Source organism: Nerophis ophidion, linkage group LG13, assembly GCF_033978795.1.
Source record: "Nerophis ophidion isolate RoL-2023_Sa linkage group LG13, RoL_Noph_v1.0, whole genome shotgun sequence".
Taxonomy (NCBI): Eukaryota; Metazoa; Chordata; class Actinopteri; order Syngnathiformes; family Syngnathidae; genus Nerophis; species Nerophis ophidion.
In genome coordinates, this window is record NC_084623.1 from 9,119,315 (window position 1) to 9,141,505 (window position 22,191).

At 41.6% G+C, this 22,191-nt stretch overlaps 3 protein-coding genes across 5 annotated transcripts in view; 2 read left to right on the forward strand and 1 right to left on the reverse strand.

Annotated features, from left to right (window-relative positions):
* LOC133564206 (frizzled-7-like) overlaps positions 1 to 973 on the forward strand; it is a 5,308-nt gene extending 4,335 nt beyond the window's left edge. The window contains exon 2 of the mRNA XM_061918360.1: positions 391 to 973. Coding sequence (XP_061774344.1) covers positions 391 to 816 — 426 coding nt within the window. The 3' untranslated portion in view covers positions 817 to 973. The remainder of the gene's footprint in view (positions 1 to 390) is intronic.
* The window catches only part of LOC133564198 (neuropilin-2-like), a 461,460-nt gene that overhangs the window by 129,447 nt on the left and 309,822 nt on the right, over positions 1 to 22,191 (reverse strand). The gene's annotated exons all lie outside the window — the stretch shown is intronic.
* LOC133564200 (frizzled-7-A-like) lies at positions 10,737 to 15,166 on the forward strand. The gene has a single exon (XM_061918350.1). It carries the CDS (start codon positions 11,218 to 11,220, stop codon positions 12,913 to 12,915), a length of 1,698 nt encoding a protein of 565 aa, XP_061774334.1. The 5' UTR covers positions 10,737 to 11,217; the 3' UTR covers positions 12,916 to 15,166.

Below are 22,191 nucleotides of genomic sequence, written 5' to 3' on the forward strand. Positions count from 1 at the left end.
TTTAGAGGGTTTTATGGGTGCAATAGTGTTCTCCAATTAACCGCTTTGTTAGCCACCTCGTGCTTGCCGTATTTTACGACTTAGAATTAAACAATTTGACTTAGAATTGAACAAAGAAAAACCTGCATGTGCCTGTCTTACATAATGATTGTGAATGATAAGCACATTTCCAAGAAGAGTGCAGTTCCCCTTTAAAAACAAAAAAGGCAGATATTTAAAAAAAACTAAAAAAAAAAAAAAGGGAGGGAGGTGTTTCTTCTGAAAGAGCAGTAAAAGTGCAATTTGAGGACTTTTATTTTTACAGCAACTTTGACTGAGTTTTGTTCTGGATAAAGTTGATCATTCCTTTTTAGAATGAGGTTTATAATTCCAAACTGCGCGTGCGTGCAGATGTTGGTGCTGCTGTGCGGGATGTCGAGCTTCTCTCCCGTTACTGCCGACGGACTCTCGGAGCGGCGTCACGGTGCATGCCAGCCGGTGTCCATCCCGCAGTGCGCCGACTTGTCCTACAACCACACCATCTTGCCGAATCTCCTGGGCCACAACAACCAGGAGGAGGCGGCGCGGGCGATGCGCTCCTTCGAGCCGCTGCTGAGCACCGGCTGCTCGGCGGAGCTCACCTTCTTCCTGTGCGCCGCGTACGTGCCGGTGTGCACCGTGCTGGAGGAAGCCATCCCGCCGTGTCGGGGACTGTGCGAGTCGGTGCGGCGAGGATGCGCGGCCCGCATAGCCGAAGAAGGCGTCCAGTGGCCGGACAGATTTCAATGCGAGGGACTCCCCGTGGAAGGAAGCCTGTGCGTGGGCAACACCGCCTAACTTGCAGAAGGACGACTTCTTTGTTTTATTTCCCTTCCGTCATTTTCATCTGCTTTTTGAAAAACGGTTGGGAAAAAAAAGGAATAAATATATTCGTGTTAAACAATGTAAAAGTATTGTAAAAATCAAATAATAAAGTTTATAAGGGTTTCCCTCAGATTGCCAAGATCCATGTCGCGGTGGGGGCGGGGTCAATATGATGTAATCAAATATGACGTCATTATTAGTTTAATTAGTGATGATACATATAATTTCTTTAAAAAGACTAAAAAATGTTATACATACATCCTAAAACAAATGTGTGTCATTATATATATATATACAGTATATATATATATATATATATATATATATATATATATATATATATACAGTATATATATATATATATATATATATATATATATATGTGAATGTGAGTGTGAATGTGGTCTGTCTATCTGTGTTGGCCCTGCGATGAGGTGGCGACTTGTCCAGGGTGTACCCCGCCTTCCGCCCGATTGTAGCTAAGATAGGCGCCAGCGCCCCCCGCGACCCCAAAAGGGAATAAGCGGTAGAAAATGGATGGATATATATATATATATATATATATATATATATATATATGTGAATGTGAGTGTGAATGTGGTCTGTCTATCTGTGTTGGCCCTGCGATGAGGTGGCGACTTGTCCAGGGTGTACTCCGCCTTCCGCCCGATTGTAGCTAAGATAGGCGCCAGCGCCCCCCGCGACCCCAAAAGGGAATAAGCGGTAGAAAATGGATGGATGGATGGATATATATATATATATATATATATATATATATATAGTTATATTAATTTGCCCAGGTTAAAGAAGACCTGGGCAAATTAAGGCCTGGGGGCCACATGCGGCCAGTTAAACTTTTCAAACCGGCCCGCCGGACATTCCCATATATATATATATATATATATCTATATATATATATATATATATATATATATAGATATATATATGTATATATATATATATATATATATATATATATATATAGATATATATATATCTATATATATATATATATATATATGTATATGTATGTATATATATATATATATATATATATATATATATATATATATCTATATATATATATATATATATATATATATGTATATGTATGTATATATATATGGGCTATCTGAGCTACAATCGGGCAGATGAAAAAAAAATATATATATATATATATATATATATATATATATATATATATATATATATATATATATATATATATATATATATATATAGGGGAATGTCCGGTGGGCCAGTTTGAAAAGTTTGACTGGCCGCATGTGGCCCCCAGGCCTTAATTTGCCCAGGTATTCTTTAACGGAAACACCTACAAGTCGCAAATGTACTTTATCGAAACTTTAGAAGTATGGCTTTTATGTTAAGGAAACGTCACTACTGCCTCCATTGTTAGCTGACTTTTGCTAGTGTTTATTTACGACTTAGAATGCAGTGGAAAAAAAGTGTTATTGTTTTAGGCATAAGGATTGTGAATGATAGGCAACATTGTAAAGAAAAAAGTCCAGTTCCCCTTTGAATAGTCAAAGACATTTTAAAGAAAGTGTGTTGTACTCGAGTACACTTTTACCAGTGAAAAAGTCGTGCTTAGTTTTGCAGTTTGTTCACGGAACAAATCCCATTGCATTTTGCTAAACTATTGCTTTCAGGCCCCCGTGAGTCCAAATTGACCTTTTGGCCTGTTTCAATACAAGCCCACTTCTTGTTCAGAGGCGAGCTGACAGCAGGGAACTCTGCTGACTTTTCTTTAGAGCCCAGGCTTCTCCGACTGGATTTCTTCTCCTCCTCCTGCCTCCCCGACCTTCTCTCTTCTTCCTGTCCCCTCCCCCACGCCAGAATCCCACCCCCCACCTCCTTTCATCTCACCCAGGCAAGAAACCAAATGCAGCAAGGCCAACAAGAACCGCCCACACCACCCTCACTTTGTGGCCTGTGTGTGTGTGTTCTTGTATTTATACCATTCTTGAGACACCAACAAGGAAAAGTACCCTCCATATGAGGAGGTGTGAACAAGTTAGGACATAAATCATGGTCCCAAAACGGAAAACCAATAGAGAATAGAGAATAGAGAATGTCTCATTTGCACCCCTGATAGGGAAATCAATTGGTTTTAAAAGTGCTCACCCTCTGGTCAACATATGAAATAACAAGTGTGTGTAAAAAATTTAGGTGCTCCCCATCTGGCCAACATATGGAATAAGTGTGTGCAAGTAATTGAAATGAGCCCCCTTTGGCCAAAATAATAGTAATAAAAAAAAATAGATATGTATATAGAGACATACTGTAATAACTTGAGGTATATAATGAACATTAAAAAACTATCAAAAACTAAACATTTAAAAGCGGTCTTTTTCTCACAATGTGTCGACTTTTTTCTTATAAAATTGGGAACAATTTACCATATTCTTTCTGCTTCTGCAATATTGCAATATTTTCTTGTAAAATTATTACTTTTTTTGGGTAAAATTATTACTTTTTAAAGCAAAATGGTGACATTTGTCATCTAAAATTCAGATTTTTATCACAATAGTGCTAATTTTTAGGGTCCGCAGGCCAAGGATCCAATTGAAACTGTAAGGTTTTATTATTATTATTATTATTATTATTATTATTATTATTATTATTATTATTCTTTATTATTCCGCACCTTCGCCCCCTAATTTGACCCCCTTAACATGCTTCAAAACTCACCCAATTTGGCACACACATCGGTACGGTGGACCTTCCCAACCTATTAAGCAACCAAACCCCAAAAATGAAAATTGCGCGCTAGCGCTCCCTAGGAAGAAACAAAAAACAGACTGCTTGTAACTTCCGTTAGGAATGTCGTAGAGAAATTAAACAAAAACCTCTATGTAGGTCTGACTTAGACCTTCATTTCCAATTGAAACTTCTATAACAAAATTCAACAGGAAGTTGGCAAAAACCCATTCAAAGCAAAATGTGATTTTACGCGCCTTCAAAGAACCCCTACGCAAAGTTTCCTAAAAAATGTAATTTTTGCCTCTTTGAGCTGTAATTTGACCCCTTAAAATGCTTCAAAGTGCAAGTTAACGCTCTGTTATGCAGCGCGAAAGCCATTTATCAACAACATCCAGAAATGCCGAGCTGTAATTTGACCCCCTTAACATGCTTCAAAACTCACCAAATTTTACACACATATCAGGACTGGCAAAAACTGCCATCTAATAAAAAACCAAACCCCAAAAATCTAAATTGCACTTAGCGCCCCCTAAGAAAAAAACCAGACAAAACTGCATGTAACTTCTGTTAGGAATGTTGTAGAGACATTAAACCAAAACCTCTATGTTGGTCTGACTTAGACCAGGGCTTGAGTTGCGGCCAAAGGCGGACCCGACCAACGCTGCTTGCAGCTTTAATTTTTGTTGTTCTTGTAAAATAGTGATATTTTTGGAGTAAAATGAGGACTTTTGGTATAACTCGGTTGGTAGAGTGGCCGTGCCAGCAACTTGAGGGTTCCAGGTTCGATCCCGACTTCCGCCGTCCTAGTCACTGCCGTTGTGTCCTTGGGCAAGACACTTTACCCACCTGCTCCCAGTGCCACCCACACTGGTTTAAACGTAACTTATATTTTGGGTTTCACTATGTTAAAGCGCTTTGAGTCACTAGAGAAAAGGTGCTATATAAATATAATTCACCTCACCACCATCATGATTTTGCCAAGTAAAATTCTGATTATTATTATAATATTGCCAAAATTTTTACGGTTTCTTATAAAATTGCGACTTTTGTCCAATAAAATTATGACCTTTTTCATAAAACTGCCAACATTTTCTTGTCAAATTGCGACTGTTATTGAGTAAAATTCCAACTTTTATCACAATACTCCACACATGTTCGGTTTTTCTTGCAAAATTTTGACTTGGGTTGAGTAAAATGACCCCTTTATCATAACACGGCAAAAATTCCAACTTTTTCTTGTGAAATTGTGACCTTTTTCTTGGGAAATTCCAACAAAATTTTTCACAACAAGCTTTATTTATGATTGCATAGTTTTATTGATTGATTGATTAAGACTTGTATTAGCAGATTGCACACTTCAGTACATATTCCGTACAATTGACCACTAAATGGTAACACCTGAATAAGTTTTTCAACTTGGGCCCACGTTAATAAATTCATAGTAGTTGAACTGGAAGTACAAGTGCCGTTCCGTCTTCTAGATGTCCAAAGCATTTTTACTCGTACGGATTCTTCATTCATCACTCCAAGAAACGTTTGTAAGTTTTATAGTATACCTAAACAATTCTTACTTACTATACTGTCCCATGTGTGATGTCTGTAGGAGTGTTTCCATGCATATTTGTATAGTTTGTATATATTATTAATGTTGTAAATACATCCATCCATCCATTTTCTACCGTTTGTATACAAATCTTTATATATCGAGAAATATACCATGAATTGATTAACGTGGACCCCGACTTAAACAAGTTGAAAAACTTATTTGGGTGTTACCATTTAGTGGTCAATTGTACGGAATATGTACTGTACTGTGCAATCTACTAATAAAAGTTTCAATCAGTTTCAATGGTCCTAAAGAGACCAAAAGGACTTGGAGAAGGCATTCGACCGTGTCCCCCGGGAAGTCCTGTGGGGAGTGCTCAGAGAGTATGGGGTATCTGACTGTCCTATTGTGGTGGTCCGTTCCCTGTACGATCAGTGCCAGAGCTTGGTTCGCATTGCCGGCAGTAAGTCGAACACATTTCCAGTGAGGGTTGGACTCCGCCAAGGCTGTCGTTTGTCACCGATTCTGTTCATAACTTTTATGGACAGAATTTCTAGGCGCAGTCAAGGCGTTGAGGGGTTCCGGTTTGGTAACCGCAGGATTAGGTCTCTGCTTTTTGCAGATGATGTGGTCCTGATGGCTTCATCTGACCGGGATCTTCAGCTCTCACTGGATCGGTTCGCAGCCGAGTGTGAAGCGACCGGAATGAGAATCAGCACCTCCAAGTCCGAGTCCATGGTTCTCGCCCGGAAAAGGGTGGAGTGCCATCTCCGGGTTGGGGAGGAGACCCTACCCCAAGTGGAGGAGTTCAAGTACCTAGGAGTCTTGTTCACGAGTGAGGGAAGAGTGGATCGTAAGATCGACAGGCGGATCGGTGTGGCGTCTTCAGTAATGCGGACGTTGTACCGATCCGTTGTGGTGAAGAAGGAGCTGAGCCGGAAGGCAAAGCTCTCAATTTACCGGTCGATCTACGTTCCCATCCTCACCTATGGTCATGAGCTTTGGGTCATGACCGAAAGGATAAGATCACGGGTACAAGCGGCCGAAATGAGTTTCCTCCGCCGTGTGGCGGGGCTCTCCCTTAGAGATAGGGTGAGAAGCTCTGCCATCCGGGAGGGACTCAAAGTAAAGCCGCTGCTCCTCCACATCGAGAGGAGCCAGATGAGGTGGTTCGGGCATCTGGTCAGGATGCCACCCGAACGCCTCCCTAGGGAGGTGTTTAGGGCACGTCCAACCGGTAGGAGGCCACGGGGAAGACCCAGGACACGTTGGGAAAACTATGTCTCCCGGCTGGCCTGGGAACGCCTCGGGATCCCCCGGGAAGAGCTAGAAGTAGTGGCTGGGGAGAGGGAAGTCTGGGTTTCCCTGCTTAGGCTGTTGCCCCCGCGACCCGACCTCGGATAAGCGGAAGATGATGGATGGATGGATGGATGGTCCTAAAAAGGGAAGCATTTTTCTGAGGTCCCCAGAAAGTAGGAAATACAAGAGTGTGTGTGTGTGTGTGTGCTTGTGTGTGTGTGCGTGTGCTTGTGTGTGTGTGTGTGAACTGATTGTGTTGTAAATTCAGTTGTACGGAATATGTACTCTACTGTGCAATCTACTAATAAAAGTTTCAATCAGTTTCAATGATCCTAAAGAGGGAAGCATTTTTCTGAGGTCCCCAGAAGGTAGGAAATACAAGAGTGTGTGTGTGTGTGTGTGTGTGCTTGTGTGTGTGTGTGAACTGATTGTGTTGTAAATTCAATTGTACAGAATATGTACTCTACTGTGCAATCTACTAATAAAAGTTTCAATCAGTTTCAATGATCCTAAAGAGGGTGGCATTTTTCGTAGGTCCCCAGAAGGTCAGAAATACAAGTGTGTGTGTGCTTGTGTGTTTGTGTGTGTGAACTGATTGTGTTGTAAACTCAATTGTACGGAATATGTACAATTGTGCAATCTATTAATAAAAGTTTCAATCAGTTTCAATGGTCCTAAAGAGGGAGGCATTTTTCGGAGGTCCCCAGAAGGTAAGAAATACAAAAGTGTGAGTTTGTGTGTTTGTGTATGTGTGTGTGTGAACTGATTGTGTTGTAAATTTAATTGTACGGAATAAGTACTCTACTGTGCAATCTACTAATAAAAGTTTCAGTTTCAATGGTCCTAAAGAGGGAGGCATTTTTCGGAGGTCCCCAGAAGGCAAGAAATGCAAGAGTGTGTGTGAGTGTGTTTGTGTGTGTGAACTGATTGTGTTGTAAACTCAATTGTACGGAATATGTACAATTGTGCAATCTACTAATAAAACTTTCAATCAGTTTCAATGGTCCTAAAGAGGGAGCCATTTTTTGGAGGTCCCCAGAAGGTAAGAAATACAAGAGTGTGTGTGAGTGTGTGTGTGTTTGTGTGTGTGTGCTGATTGTGTTGTGAATTAAATTGTACGGAATATGTACTCTACTGTGCAATCTACTAATAAAAGTTTCAATCAGTTTCAATGATCCTAAAGAGGGTGGCATTTTTCGTAGGTCCCCAGAAGGTCAGAAATACAAGTGTGTGTGTGTGTGTGTGTGTGCTTGTGTGTTTGTGTGTGTGAACTGATTGTGTTGTAAACTCAATTGTACGGAATATGTACAATTGTGCAATCTATTAATAAAAGTTTCAATCAGTTTCAATGGTCCTAAAGAGGGAGGCATTTTTCGGAGGTCCCCAGAAGGTAAGAAATACAAAAGTGTGAGTTTGTGTGTTTGTGTTAATGTGTGTGTGTGAACTGATTGTGTTGTAAATGTAATTGTACGGAATATGTACTCTACTGTGCAATCTACTAATAAAAGTTTCAGTTTCAATGGTCCTAAAGAGGGAGGCATTTTTCGGAGGTCCCCAGAAGGTAAGAAATACAAGAGTGTGTGTGAGTGTGTTTGTGTGTGTGAACTGATTGTGTTGTAAACTCAATTGTACGGAATATGTATCATTGTGCAATCTACTAATAAAACTTTCAATCAGTTTCAATGGTCCTAAAGAAGGAACCATTTTTTGGAGGTCCCCAGGAGGTAAGAAATGCAAAAGTGTGTGCGCGTGCTTGTGTGTGTGTGTGTGTGTGTGTGTGTGTGTGTGTGTGTGTGAACTGATTGTGTTGTAAATTCAATTGTACGAAATATGTACTCTACTGTGCAATATACTAATAAAAGTTTCAATCAGTATAAATGGTCCTAAAGAGGGAAGCATTTTTCTGAGGTCCCCAGAAGGTCAGAAATACAAGAGTGTGAGTGTGTGTGTGTGTGTGCTTGTGTGTTTTTGTGTGTGAACTGATTGTGTTGTAAACTCAATTGTACGGAATATGTACAATTGTGCAATCTATTAATAAAAGTTTCAATCAGTTTCAATGGTCCTAAAGAGGGAGGCATTTTTCGGAGGTCCCCAGAAGGTAAGAAATACAAAAGTGTGAGTTTGTGTGTTCGTGTATGTGTGTGTGTGAACTGATTGTGTTGTAAATGTAATTGTACGGAATATGTACTCTACTGTGCAATCTACTAATAAAAGTTTCAGTTTCAATGGTCCTAAAGAGGGAGGCATTTTTCGGAGGTCCCCAGAAGGTAAGAAATACAAGACTGTGTGTGAGTGTGTTTGTGTGTGTGAACTGATTGTGTTGTAAACTCAATTGTACGGAATATGTATCATTGTGCAATCTACTAATAAAACTTTCAATCAGTTTCAATGGTCCTAAAGAGGGAACCATTTTTTGGAGGTCCCCAGGAGGTAAGAAATGCAAAAGTGTGTGCGCGTGCTTGTGTGTGTGTGTGTGTGTGTGTGTGTGTGTGTGTGTGTGTGTGAACTGATTGTGTTGTAAATTCAATTGTACGAAATATGTACTCTACTGTGCAATATACTAATAAAAGTTTCAATCAGTATAAATGGTCCTAAAGAGGGAGGCATTTTTCAGAGGTCCCCAGAAGGTAAGAAATACAAGAGTGCGTGCGTGTGCTTGTATTTGTGTGTGTGTGAACTGATTGTGTTGTAAATTTAATTGTACGGAATATGTACTCTACTGTGCAATCTACTAATAAAAGTTTCAGTTTCAATGGTCCTAAAGAGGGAGGCATTTTTCGGAGGTCCCCAGAAGGTAAGAAATACAAGAGTGTGTGTGAGTGTGTGCGTGTTTGTGTGTGTGTACTGATTGTGTTGTAAATTAAATTGTACGGAATATGTACTCTACTGTGCAATATACTAATAAAAGTTTCAATCAGTATCGATGATCCTAAAGAGGGTGGCATTTTTTGGAGGTCCCCAGAAGGTCAGAAATACAAAAGTGTGTGTGTGTGTGTTTGTGTGTGTGAACTGATTGTGTTGTAAACTCAATTGTACGGAACATGTACAATTGTGCAATCTATTAATAAAAGTTTCAATCAGTTTCAATGGTCCTAAAGAGGGAGGCATTTTTCGGAGGTCCCCAGAAGGTAAGAAATACAAAAGTGTGAGTTTGTGTGTTTGTGTATGTGCGTGTGTATATGTGAACTGATTGTGTTGTAAATTCAATTGTACGGAATATGTACTCTACTGTGCAATCTACTAATAAAAGTTTCAATCAGTTTCAATGGTCCTAAAGAGGGAGGCATTTTTCGAAGGTCCCCAGAAGGTAAGAAAAACAAGAGTGTTTGCGTGTGAACTGATTGTGTTGTAAATTTAATTGTACGGAATATGTACTCTACTGTGCAATCTACTAATAAAAGTTTCAGTTTCAATGGTCCTAAAGAGGGAGGCATTTTTCGGAGGTCCCCAGAAGGTCAGAAATACAAGAGTGTGTGTGAGTGTGTGTGTGTTTGTGTGTGTGAACTGATTGTGTTGTAAACTCAATTGTACGGAATATGTACAATTGTGCAATCTACTAATAAAAGTTTCAATCAGTTTCAATGGTCCTAAAGAGGGAGCCATTTTTTGGAGGTCCCCAGAAGGTAAGAAATACAAGAGTGTGTGTGAGTGTGTGTGTGTTTGTGTGTGTGTGCTGATTGTGTTGTGAATTAAATTGTACGGAATATGTACTCTACTGTGCAATATACTAATAAAAGTTTCAATCAGTATCAATGGTCCTAAAGAGGGAGGAATTTTTTAAAGTCCCCAGAAGGTCAGAAATACAAGAGTGTGTGCGAGTGTGTGTGTGTGTGTGAACTGATTGTGTTGTAAATTCAACTCACTGTTAGTGTTTGTTCCCACATTGCTTGTTGCTGTAGGTGTTGTGTGAAATATAAACCTCTTAGGGGTAATGGACGCATGCTTAGAACTTTATACATTTAAACCACTTAAGCACAATGCAAGCCTCAGGCCTGGAAAAAAGTCATTGTTAAAAAAATTGTGTCACGGTGAGGGTAAAAAGGATATTATTCACAAACTGCGAAAAAAGCTCAATTTATTCCACTCCGTCACTCACTTTCTCGAGAAATTAGCAGAAATTATGATTATTTCGGTAATATCTCTAGAGTAATTTAATTACCGTGGCATATTTTCCTCCCGACTGTGGGGAGCCGCTGGCCAATCAGCGACGAGCGCCGTAGGAAAACAAGCGCCGCGATTGGCTGAGACGCCGCGGCGGTTTCAAGGCGCTCCGCGGCCGGCTGAAAGGGGGAGGGGGGTGGTCTTGTGAATGGCGGGGCGGCCTTGAAACCGTCGCGGAGTGACGAGCGCGAGCCTGCGGACTTCCAGCCGCCCGAGAGCCGACACTCGGAGGAGTCAAGCCACAAAAGATGGCCATTTAAGACTTTTTTTTTCGGTTCCCCGACGAAGCGTTTCACTCGGTTCAAGCTCGCCGGTGCGCGTCGTCGTCAACCCCCCCCACATTTTTTTTAATCTTTCTGGAGGACCGTGGTTTTTTTGTGTTTTTTTTTTTTCCACGGGAGAAGTGAGAGTGGGCTGCTTGGAGTCACTTACAAAGACCATCAAGAAGTCATGACACGACGGAGAATTTACTTGGATGTGACTCTTTGAAAAAAACAAGCCACACCGTTTGACCGTGGGTGAGCCTGCCTGAGACTACCATTGACGCCTTGGGACGTTAAATGTAGATTTGGACCCTTATTGAGTCGCCCTACTTGGATCAAAGTTTTTCCTTCCCTCCCCCCTCCCCCTCCTCCTTCTCAACTATGGCGGCCAGGTCCACCACCAGCTCTGTGCTTGTGCGGATCATGTGGCTGCTGTGCGGGGTGTCCTTCACCCCGGCGTCTGCTCAACACTACAACAGCGAGAACGGGATATCAATCCCGGAGCACGGCTTTTGCCAGCCCATTTCCATCCCGCTCTGCACCGACATCGCCTACAACCAGACCATCATGCCGAACCTCCTGGGCCACACCAACCAAGAAGACGCCGGGCTGGAGGTGCACCAGTTCTACCCCCTGGTGAAGGTCCAGTGCTCGGCCGATCTCAAATTCTTCCTCTGCTCCATGTACGCTCCCGTCTGCACGGTTCTGGAACAAGCCATCCCGCCGTGTCGGTCCCTGTGCGAGCGAGCGCGGCAGGGTTGCGAAGCCCTGATGAACAAATTCGGTTTCCAGTGGCCGGAGAGGCTCCGCTGCGAGGCGTTCCCCGTCCACGGAGCCGGGGAGATCTGCGTGGGTCAGAACACGTCAGAGCCCAGCAGCCCGGGCTCCTCGTCGTCCCCGTACGCGCCCGAGCTGGTGACCCTTCCCCCCAGCATGGGCCGACCCAAGCCTCCCCAGCACAACCCGCAACACGAGTTCTCCTGCCCGCTGCAGCTGGAGGTTCCGTCCTACCTGGGATATAAATTCATGGGGGTGAAAGACTGCGGGGCTCCCTGTGAACCCGCCAAGCCCACCGGGATCATGTATTTCCGGGAGGACGAGGTGAAATTTGGCCGTCTGTGGGTCGGCATCTGGTCCATCCTGTGCTGTGTGAGCACTTTGTTCACCGTGCTCACCTACCTGGTGGATATGAGGCGCTTTCGATACCCCGAGCGGCCGATAATCTTTTTATCCGGCTGCTACTTCATGGTGGCTGTGGCGTACGCCGCCGGCTTCTTCCTGGAGGACAAAGTTGTTTGTGTGGATAAATTCAAGGATGACGGCTACAGGACTGTGGCCCAGGGGACAAAAAAGGAGGGGTGCACCATTCTCTTCATGGTCTTGTACTTTTTTGGAATGGCCAGCTCCATCTGGTGGGTGATTCTGTCCCTCACATGGTTCCTGTCAGCGGGCATGAAATGGGGCCATGAAGCAATCGAAGCCAACTCGCAGTATTTCCACTTGGCCGCGTGGGCCGTCCCCGCCATCAAGACCATCACCATCCTGGCCATGGGTCAAGTGGACGGCGACGTTCTGACCGGAGTATGTTTCGTGGGGATCTTCAACGTGGACGCCCTGAGGGGTTTCGTCCTGGCTCCGCTTTTTGTCTACCTGTTTATCGGAACGTCCTTCCTCCTGGCCGGCTTTGTGTCCCTCTTCCGGATCCGTACCATCATGAAGCACGACGGCACCAAGACGGAGAAGCTGGAGAAGCTGATGGTCCGCATCGGCGTGTTCAGCGTGCTGTACACGGTGCCGGCCACCATCGTCATCGCCTGCTACTTCTACGAGCAGGCCTTCCGGGAGCACTGGGAGAGGACCTGGCACATGCAGACGTGCAAACGCTTCGCCGTGCCCTGTCCGCTCCACAACTATGCCCCCATGACCCCGGACTTCACCGTCTTCATGATCAAATACCTGATGACCATGATCGTCGGTATCACCTCTGGCTTCTGGGTCTGGTCCGGCAAGACCCTGCAGTCGTGGAGGCGGTTCTACAAGCGCCTTAGCAACGGTAACCACGGGGAAACGACAGTGTGAAGTGGAACAAGGTACAGAATTACAATAACCATAAAGAGAAAATGAGGTCAAATAGCTTTCATTTTTATACTATTTTGGACATATTTTTTTCTATTTGTGACAACTAGTCCACAGGCTCACAGACACAACTCTCACATATTCAATACGGAATTGAACAATCTGCATTTTTTTTTTCCCTCTCAAGCAACCCTCAGAACTGTTTCTTGTATGTAATTTTGGGGGGGGTCCCCGCTCCATGGACTTGTCACAAACACCGGACTTGAAGTTATCTTTATTATTCACTCGTCACATCCTTTATGTTAGCTTTCATGTTGAATGTACTTGGTGTGTCCACTCTCCCAGTGGCCTACATAGCATGACGGAAAAAATAAGACTGACGGGCCTTAGAAAGTCTCCTGACTGTGAATGCGTTCTTCGGCCTTACCCGGCCTCTGCCATTGCACGTTGTAAGTTACTCTACCCAGTAATGGGAGACTGAACTGCGAATAAGTTCGATTAATGCAGTGGCCGGTTGCCAAAGGGGCGGCCCACAACTCTTCTAGAAATCTCTTTAAACATATTTCCTCCTCCATTGAATGTTCACTCCGAAGGTGAATGAAGTTACTGTTTGTGTTGGTTTGCACAAAAAGGTTGTTTAAAATAAGTGTTAAAAAAAGCGACTGTTACACTACAAAGCGAGCGACTAAATTCCTGGCGGGTTTCTCGTGTCGGGTCTGGAACTGTTACATCCCATCAACCGTTTTGAGCTGTCTAAACCAGTTTGAGTCTCAATTGGCTTCTGAAGTTTTTGTGTTGCGTTTCTTCATGAACTCATTGGTAGCAATGGGCGGATTTTAGAGACCACACACACACACACACACACGGCTCAGTCTCTGTGTGTGGTCTCTAAACCGGACCCCACATCAGAAAGACTGTAATAGGTTTCTTCTGTGGGAGTGGATCCTGAATGTTATTCTTGCTTAGATAAAGACGATTGTTCACACTTAAGCCTGCCATTCTTTGTTTTTATTACATGTAGATGTGTGAAATGGGTTTGACTAAATCCGCCAGGGGATGAATTGTTTTTTTTTGTTTGGTTTAAAGTTGCTCCACACCCAGACTGAGATTTGACGTTGATTTTTAAATATCGCGAGACTTGTAGAACCGAGGGACGGCGCTACTTACAGAAGCCATGTTTCTGTCCTGGTGCCTGATGTCCTAAGTCAGTGGTTCTCAAACTTTGGACCACCGTAACGACCAACGTTAACCCATCCATTTTCTACCGCTTGTCCCTTACATGGGTCACGAGGGGGGGGTGGTGCTGGAGCCTATCTCAGCTGCCTTTCGGGCGGTAGGCGGGGTACACCCCGGACAAGTCGCCACCTCATCAAACAAGGTCACACTGTGTTTGAATATTTAATTGGGTTTACCGCAGTTTGAGAATCACCGTCCTAAGTATCGGGGGCTGGGGGGAACACAGACAAGGTCAAAGGTCACAAGGGTCTGAGTGTTAGCGAGTACATGTGTGAGTGTGTGTGTGTGTGTGTGTGTGTGTGTGTGTGTTCGAGCGTTTATATTTGCATGACCTGGAATTGTTTACAAGCTGACAATGTAATACTATCGGACATGTTTGTAAGAACTGTCAACCAAGTGTCTTATGAAACAACTTTATGTTTTCTACAGTCATGTAATCGTAGTGCCGAGAAGATATTCTTGCACGTTGCATTTTATAATGCGACGGGAAAAAAATCCCAACAACTTGATTTCATAACAGATTATACCAGCCAATTTAAAATAAGTGGCTGAATAAAACAGTCGCCGGTGCATCAGCGATGCATAATTTTTCTACTTGTAAATAACGAAAAAAGAGCCTTTTTTCAGAAATGCGGGGTTATTTTTATTTTTCCCATCTCAAAAAGCTATATTCTGGATACACTACGCGATGTTAGTAAGCATACTGTATATACTCATTTTCATAGTCATATCTTAGCAGCGTCCCCATATGAATGTTTGGGAGGGTGAAAGGAGTAAATGATGCAAGACTCGCCGGTCTTGTTTTTGTATCAACATCATTTCAGATTTTATGCATGTTTGCGTGTGTGCGAGTGTGTTGCGGATAGGAACATTATGCAAGTAATCCAACTTCTTATAGGCATATTGTATTTATGGGGATGCTCATTTGTCTCATTTTTTTTGTCGTTTTTTTTTTACTTGTTTTTCAAAACGCCTGTTGTGTCTGTACAGTCTGAATAAAAGTGATACGGTTTGTAAAGGGTTGTGTTTTTTTTTTTTTTGTATTGGAATTTGATGCGATACTCCCAGCAGGTACAAGACATTGATATGACGTGGATTGTACAAACCCCGTTTCCATATGAGTTGGGAAATTGTGTTAGATGTTAGTATAAACCAGGGGTGTCCAAAGTGCGGCCCGCAGCTACCGTATTTCCTTGAATTGCCGCCGGGTATATAGTATGCGCCTGACTTGAATTACTGCCGGGTCAAACTCGCTTGGCAAAATAATTATCGCATGCTTAGTATTACCGCCTGGTCAAACTCGTGACGTCACGAGTGACACTTCACCTGTCATCATTTTCAAAATGGAGGAGGCTGATTTCAATACCGGTAATTTGAAATCGCATAAAGGGAAGACGATTAAGAGCTATTCAGTAGGATTTAAGGTCCAAGCTTACATCACACTCAATTTTTTACTCTATGCCTTTGGTAAGTGCCGGAGTGAGAAGAGGTTTTAAAATAATTAGCGCATGCTTACTTTTACCGCATGCCTTTGGTAAGTGCAGGAATGAGAAGAGGTTTTAAATTAATTAGCGCCCCGGTGGCAATTCAAGGAAATACGGTAATCGTTTACCGGCATGCCACACATTCTGCAAAAATTGCAAAATTGATTGTATTGCAAAAATAAGAAAATAAAAAGTGGAAGGAGGTGAAATCTAAAGAGAAAAAGTGGTGATGTTAACATAAAGCTGCCATGCTGGCAGTTTTTTTTCCTTTTGTCTTTATTTTTAATTTTTTCCATTGCTCAAAGAAAAAAAAAATCGATGTTATAATGAATTATTACTTAAAAATTATCACTTTAAAATGTTTTATGTGGAAAAAATATTGCATATGTTGTGTGGTTGCCATATAAAAACATCAAAGTTTTGACAAAAGAGCATAAAACAAACAAAATAATAGTTCAAACTTAAAATCGACAGCTATATTGGAAGTTGATCTTGAAATTTAACTGTTAAAAGTTAAAAAAACTAATAAAAATGCATCACTTTGAGTGGGGAACCTTTCGGATTTCAAATATATTTAGTAGGATTTTGTTTAACTTTTCACTGTGATTACTCAAAAATATTAAATAATTAAAATCAATGGTGTCCTGCATTATTGATCTTTGAGGGCTTTAATTGTTAAATAAAGGAAATCTCCCGAAGGAATCAATAAAGTACTATCTATCTATCTATCTATCTAAATACTGCATATTTCAGTTTTAATATGAAAAACAAAGTTGTCTTTGACAGAAAAGGCATAAAACCTTTTTTTTTTTTTTACTTTATATCAACCTCAAGTTGATATAGAGATTTACTGTAAGCATTAATTAAAAAATAATAATTTGACTTATTTTTAGTGACTGAGACCCTCTATGAGCCCAGGAGCCCTAAGGATAAAAAACCCCCAATATATTTTGTTATGGTTTGAAAATGAAAAAGATCTAAATGGCCCCCGCATGCTTAAATTTTTCCGTGTGCGAGCCCTCTGTGGAAAAAGTTTGGACACCCCTAGTATAAACAGAATAAAATTATTTGCAAATCCTTTTCAACCCATATTCAGTTGAATATGCTACAAAAACAACATATTTGATGTTAAAACTGATAAAAAATTTTTTTTTGCAACTAATCATTAACTTTAAAATTTGATGCCAGCAACACGTGACAAAGAAGTTGGAAAAGGTGGCAATAAATACTGATAAAGTTGAGGAATGCTCATCAAACACTTATTTGGAACATCCCACAGGTGTGCAGGCTAATTGGGAACAGGTGGGTGCCATGATTGGGTATAAAAACAGCTTCCCAAAAAATGCTCGGTCTTTCACAAGAAAGGATGGGACGAGGTACACCCCTTTGTCCACAACTGCTTGAGCAAATAGTCAAACAGTTTAAGAACAACGTTTCTCAAAGTACAATTGCAAGAAATTTAGGGATTTCAACATCTACGCTCCATAATATCATGAAAAGGTTCAGACAAACAATTTCCCAACTCATATGAAAACGGGGTTTGTACATCAGACCCGGGCAGATGTTTCCAAATGACTAGAGATGTCCGATAATGGCTTTTTTTGCCGATATCCGATATTCCGATATTATCCAACTCTTAATAACGATACTGCTATATACAGTCGTGGAATTAACATATTATTATGCCTAATTTTGTTTTGATGCCCAGCTGGATCCATTAAACCAGTGGTCCCCAAATGTACCGTTTTGTCCTACTAATTTTGGCGGTCCTTGAACTCACCCTGGTTTGTTTACATGCATAACTCTCTCTGACTTTCTCAGACGTGATTTATGCCACTTCTTTTTCTCTCTCATTTTGTCCACCAAACTTTTAACGTTGTGCGTAAATGCACAAAGGTGAGTTTTGTTGATGTTATTGACTTGTGTGGAGTGCTAATCAGACATATTTGGTCACTGCATGACTGCAAGCTAATCGATGCTAACATGCTATTTAGGCTAGCTGTATGTACATATTGCATCATTATGCCTCATTTGTAGCTATATTTGAGCTCATTTAGTTTCCTTTAAGTCCTCTTAATTCAATTTATATCTCATGACACTACCTGTATGTAATATGGCTTTTAATTGTTTGCGGCTCCAGACATTTTTGTTTTTGTACATTTGGTCCAATATGGCTCTTTCAACATTTTGGGTTGACCCCTGATGTAAACAAACTACGGTGAGTTCAAGGACCGCCAAAATTAGTAGGACAAAACGGCGAATGCCAAATACTCGAATCAGTGAAGCATGTTTAATAAAAACAGTGTGTTTTATAACAATTAGGGAGGTTTGTGTCATGTTTGTCCTCCTACAGAAACCAAATTAAAACAAAAAATATATTGTTTATCATTTTTCTTCCCCTCTTCTTTTTCCATTTTCATACATTTTTGAAAAATCTCCAGAGAGCCACTCGGGCGGCCTACACTGTATATGTCCTTTAAAACTGACTTAATTGGAAAGAACATCGCAAGATTGTTGTATTTGTAAAATGAGACAAGGTTGATTTTCTAACATTGGATCCACTTTCCCGGTTGGGAAATGAGCAAATTTCAATGGTGAAATCAACGTCAAAACCCGATGTTGAATCGACGTCAAAAAGCACGTTGTTTCAATGTTACGTTTTAGTTTTGGAATCCAACAAGTTCTCAACGTTGTTTCATTGTCCCGTGCCTGCTAGGTCGACAAAACCATCTCCGTATCGAGTTGTGCCAAACTTGTTTTTTGTTGGTTGGTAATAAAGCAGCAGAGATTTTGAGCCCTCCTGGCATCTCAGGGGAAAAAAAACAGTCCAGGGAGGACATATGACCTATCAGATATCAGCAGTGACACACAGGCTCCATTGTCAAGCAGCTTCAGCACGAAATGTTGCCAAGTCGCCAACAATGTTTGCCTTTCAATCCTGCGCGAGGTGCTGTGGCTGACAAATATTCCCTTTAATTGATGAGCCCAAATTCGTTTGGAAAACCTTTTTGTTTGCTACGAAAAGTGCCCGTCTAATACACGTCTCAACACTTTGTTTGTATCGCACATTTAAACAAGAAAAATGTTTCCAAAGTGCTGCACAACGATGTTAAAAACAATATTCAAATATCACCCTTGGCTCCACCGATGACTGAATAAAAACAACAAAAAAATAAATGGTACAAACAAAAAGCACGAACGTGGGCGGATAACAAACTAAGAGAGCTAGCATGGGAGCTAGAAAACAAAAAGGAACTTCAGCATGGAAAACAGAAGTCGTACTTGTACTTATAAAACAAACTGGAAGCAGGCAACAGAAGACAGTAAGCTAAAAACCGCTATCAAACATAGCTTACCGCAACACTGCATTGACACGACAATATACGACACGACAGGTAGCAATGACAAGTGCGACATGCAATACAATAATCCAGTAGTGACTGGATGGTCTAATTAGGATCGTACTGATTGACACCAGGTGTGGCCAGGTGCCAATCAGCCGCAGCTGAGGGGGAACACAGCACTCAAGGAGAAAGACAGGAAACCAACAAAATAAGAGCGCTGACAGGAAACACTACACACACAGAGGAAACAAAGACAAATGCAGAGGAAAAAACTAAAACATAGTCAAACTGTCAGAGGCAAAGCCTGACAGTATTATGGACATCTGTGTGGCTGAATCTTTTGCAATTTGTTCAATTAATAATGGAGACGTCAAAGAAAAAAGATGTAGGTGAGAAGCGGTGTATTGCGGCCGCCTTTAGCAACACAAACACAGCCGGTGTTTCATTGTTTACATTCCCGAAAGATGACGGTGAAGCTTTACTATGGAACAGAGTGGTCAAGCGAACATGGTTCCCTACCACATGTCAACCGGCAGGTTTTGGTGAGAAAATGGTGGTAATAAGTCGGCTCTTACCGCAGACATAAGCGGAGAGCTTGCATCGTTCAACCTGCACCTGTCAAAGAGGCAGCTGCGAACTCTCTTGCCTTTTCGCACCGGCCGCCCCGACCATCGGATGCTTCCAACGCGGAGAAAGCATCGGCTGCCTTCTCCTCGTCGAGAAACGTGGTTTCCCTCGTGGCCACACCCCTCCGACCTTCAGGTTGGACAGGTATGACCATATAATCTCACTAAAACACTAGTAACACAATAAGCAGATAAGGGATTTTCCAGAATTATCCTAGTAAATTTGTCTAATAACATCTAAATCGCTCTGCCTTCTATTTTTTTTTCTAGTCCTTCACTCTCACTTTCCTCATCCACGAATCTTTCATCCTCGCTCAAATTAATGGGGAAATCGTTGCTTTCTCGGTCCGAATCGCTCTCGCTGCTGGTGGCCATGATTTTAAACAATGTAAGGATGTGAGGAGCTCCACAACCCGTGACATCACGCGCACATCGTCTGCTACTTCCGGTACAGGCAAGGCTTTTTTATTAGCGACCAAAAGTTGCGAACTTTATCATCAATGTTCTCTACTAAATCCTTTCGGCAAAAATATGGCAATATGGCGAAATGATCAAGTATGACACATAGAATGGACCTGCTATCCCCGTTTGAATAAGAAAATCTCATTTCAGTAGGACTTTAAAAGCCAGAGGATAAAAGTGGGTCTTAAGACGAGACTTAAAATACTCCACTGTGGGAGCAGTTGGAGTGTAAATATAGATATGATTAAGAATGATTTTAAAGGGTAAAACCAGTTAAAATGTCCTTGCCCTGATCTTGGATCTGAGCCGAGGATGTCGTTGTGGCTTGGGCAGCCCTTTGAGACACTCGTGATTTAGGGCTTTATAAGTAGACATTGATTGATTGATTGAAAACAATAAATAAATAAATATAAATCATATTGTAAGAACACAGAGGACCACACAACTCACGTAGTGTTAAAAGCCAGAAGATAAAAGTGGGTCTTCAGATGAGACTTAAAACAGTCCACTGTGGGAGCAGTTGGAACATGGAGGGGCAGAGTGTTCCAGAGCTTAGGACTCTGTCTCCCCTGGTTTTAAGTCTGGTCTGGGGCACCACAAGCAGGAGCTGGCTCTCGGGCCTCAGGAGTGAAAATATAAATATGATTAAGAATGATTTTAAAGGGTAAAACCAGTTAAAATGTCCTTGCCCTGATCTGGGATCTGAGCCGAGGATGTCGTTGTGGCTTGTGCAGCCCTTTGAGACAATCGTGATTTAGGGCTATATAAGTAGACATTGATTGACTGATTGAAAACAATAAATAGAAATAAAAATGTAAAAACACAGAGGACCACACAACTCACATCGTGTTAAAAGCCAGAAGATAAAAGTGGGTCTTAAAACGAGACTTAAAACAGTCCACTGTGGGAGCAGTTGGAACATGGAGGGGCAGAGTGTTCCAGAGCTTAGGACTCTGTCTCCCCTGGTTTTAAGTCTGGTCTGGGGCACCACAAGCTGGAGCTGGCTCTCGGGCCTAAGATAGTAGAAGGGTGTGGTCAAAAATCGAGAAGTCGGTCAACTTTCATAACCAATTTAGACCTGAATGTGTGTAAGATGCGAAAAGACACTTGTTTGTGGCACCTTTTTAAAATGTTTTTACCATCCATCCATCCATCCATCCATCGGATGGAATGTTTGCGGTTAATTCTTCATCCAAACAAGAAGATACAAACGTCCCATCAGTCTGCATCCCAGTGAAAGCAGACATTGTACAGTAAGTGATTGTTTTATTAATGTTCGTAGTTTCTATATCTTGTTTAGCAATTAGCAATACTGCTACATGCTGGATCTGCTTTTTACACAGCAGCTTCTAAAACTTGTACATCGTCATCCTTATAATCAGGCTCCAAAATATAAGTTTCTGGGTCATCATTTGTCCCGAAGTAGTCTTTGTTGGCTCTAACCAAGTCTGCCATGATTAGTAGTATGGTTGTTTTTGTAGGGAAAAACGAACGTTGTGATGCGTCCGTGAAATTAATACGCCGCTGTGTGCCTAAAATGAGCACAACTTGTAAATATTACATGTTATTATGAATGTGACAGATACTACCTGTTTCTAAAAAATTCACAGTAATGTTGTAACTATGACTAGTTTAATTTTTTTGATTTTTTTGTGTCTGTGTTTTTGACATTGGAATGTTTTGTTATGCTTCTGTGTTTGTGTTTTTATGTTTCGGGACTACAGATGCAAGTGAACAACTACGCTATAATCTGGCTCTTTTGCAATCTGCAAACGGGGGATTTTTGGATGTTTTTTAAAAGGCTTTAACGGCAGATTGGAGTGACTCCAATTGGATCTATTGTTAGCTGACTTTTGCTAACATTTATTGACGTTTTAGAATGCGTAAAAAAAGAGAAACCTCTGCTTTCTTGCCTTACAGAACATAATTACAGTACAAATTCCCTTTAAAATGTGGTTCCTCGCCTACAATCCGCAATAGAGGCCCAACAGGTGAAATCTGTAGTTCCGAAAAGTTTTAAAATACCAATTTCACATTCATTTACGTCTTCACTTGTGCATGTTCTTAGTATGGCGTGCAAATATGACTTATGTGAAAGTGCCTGCGCAAAAACAAGTTGAACAACTG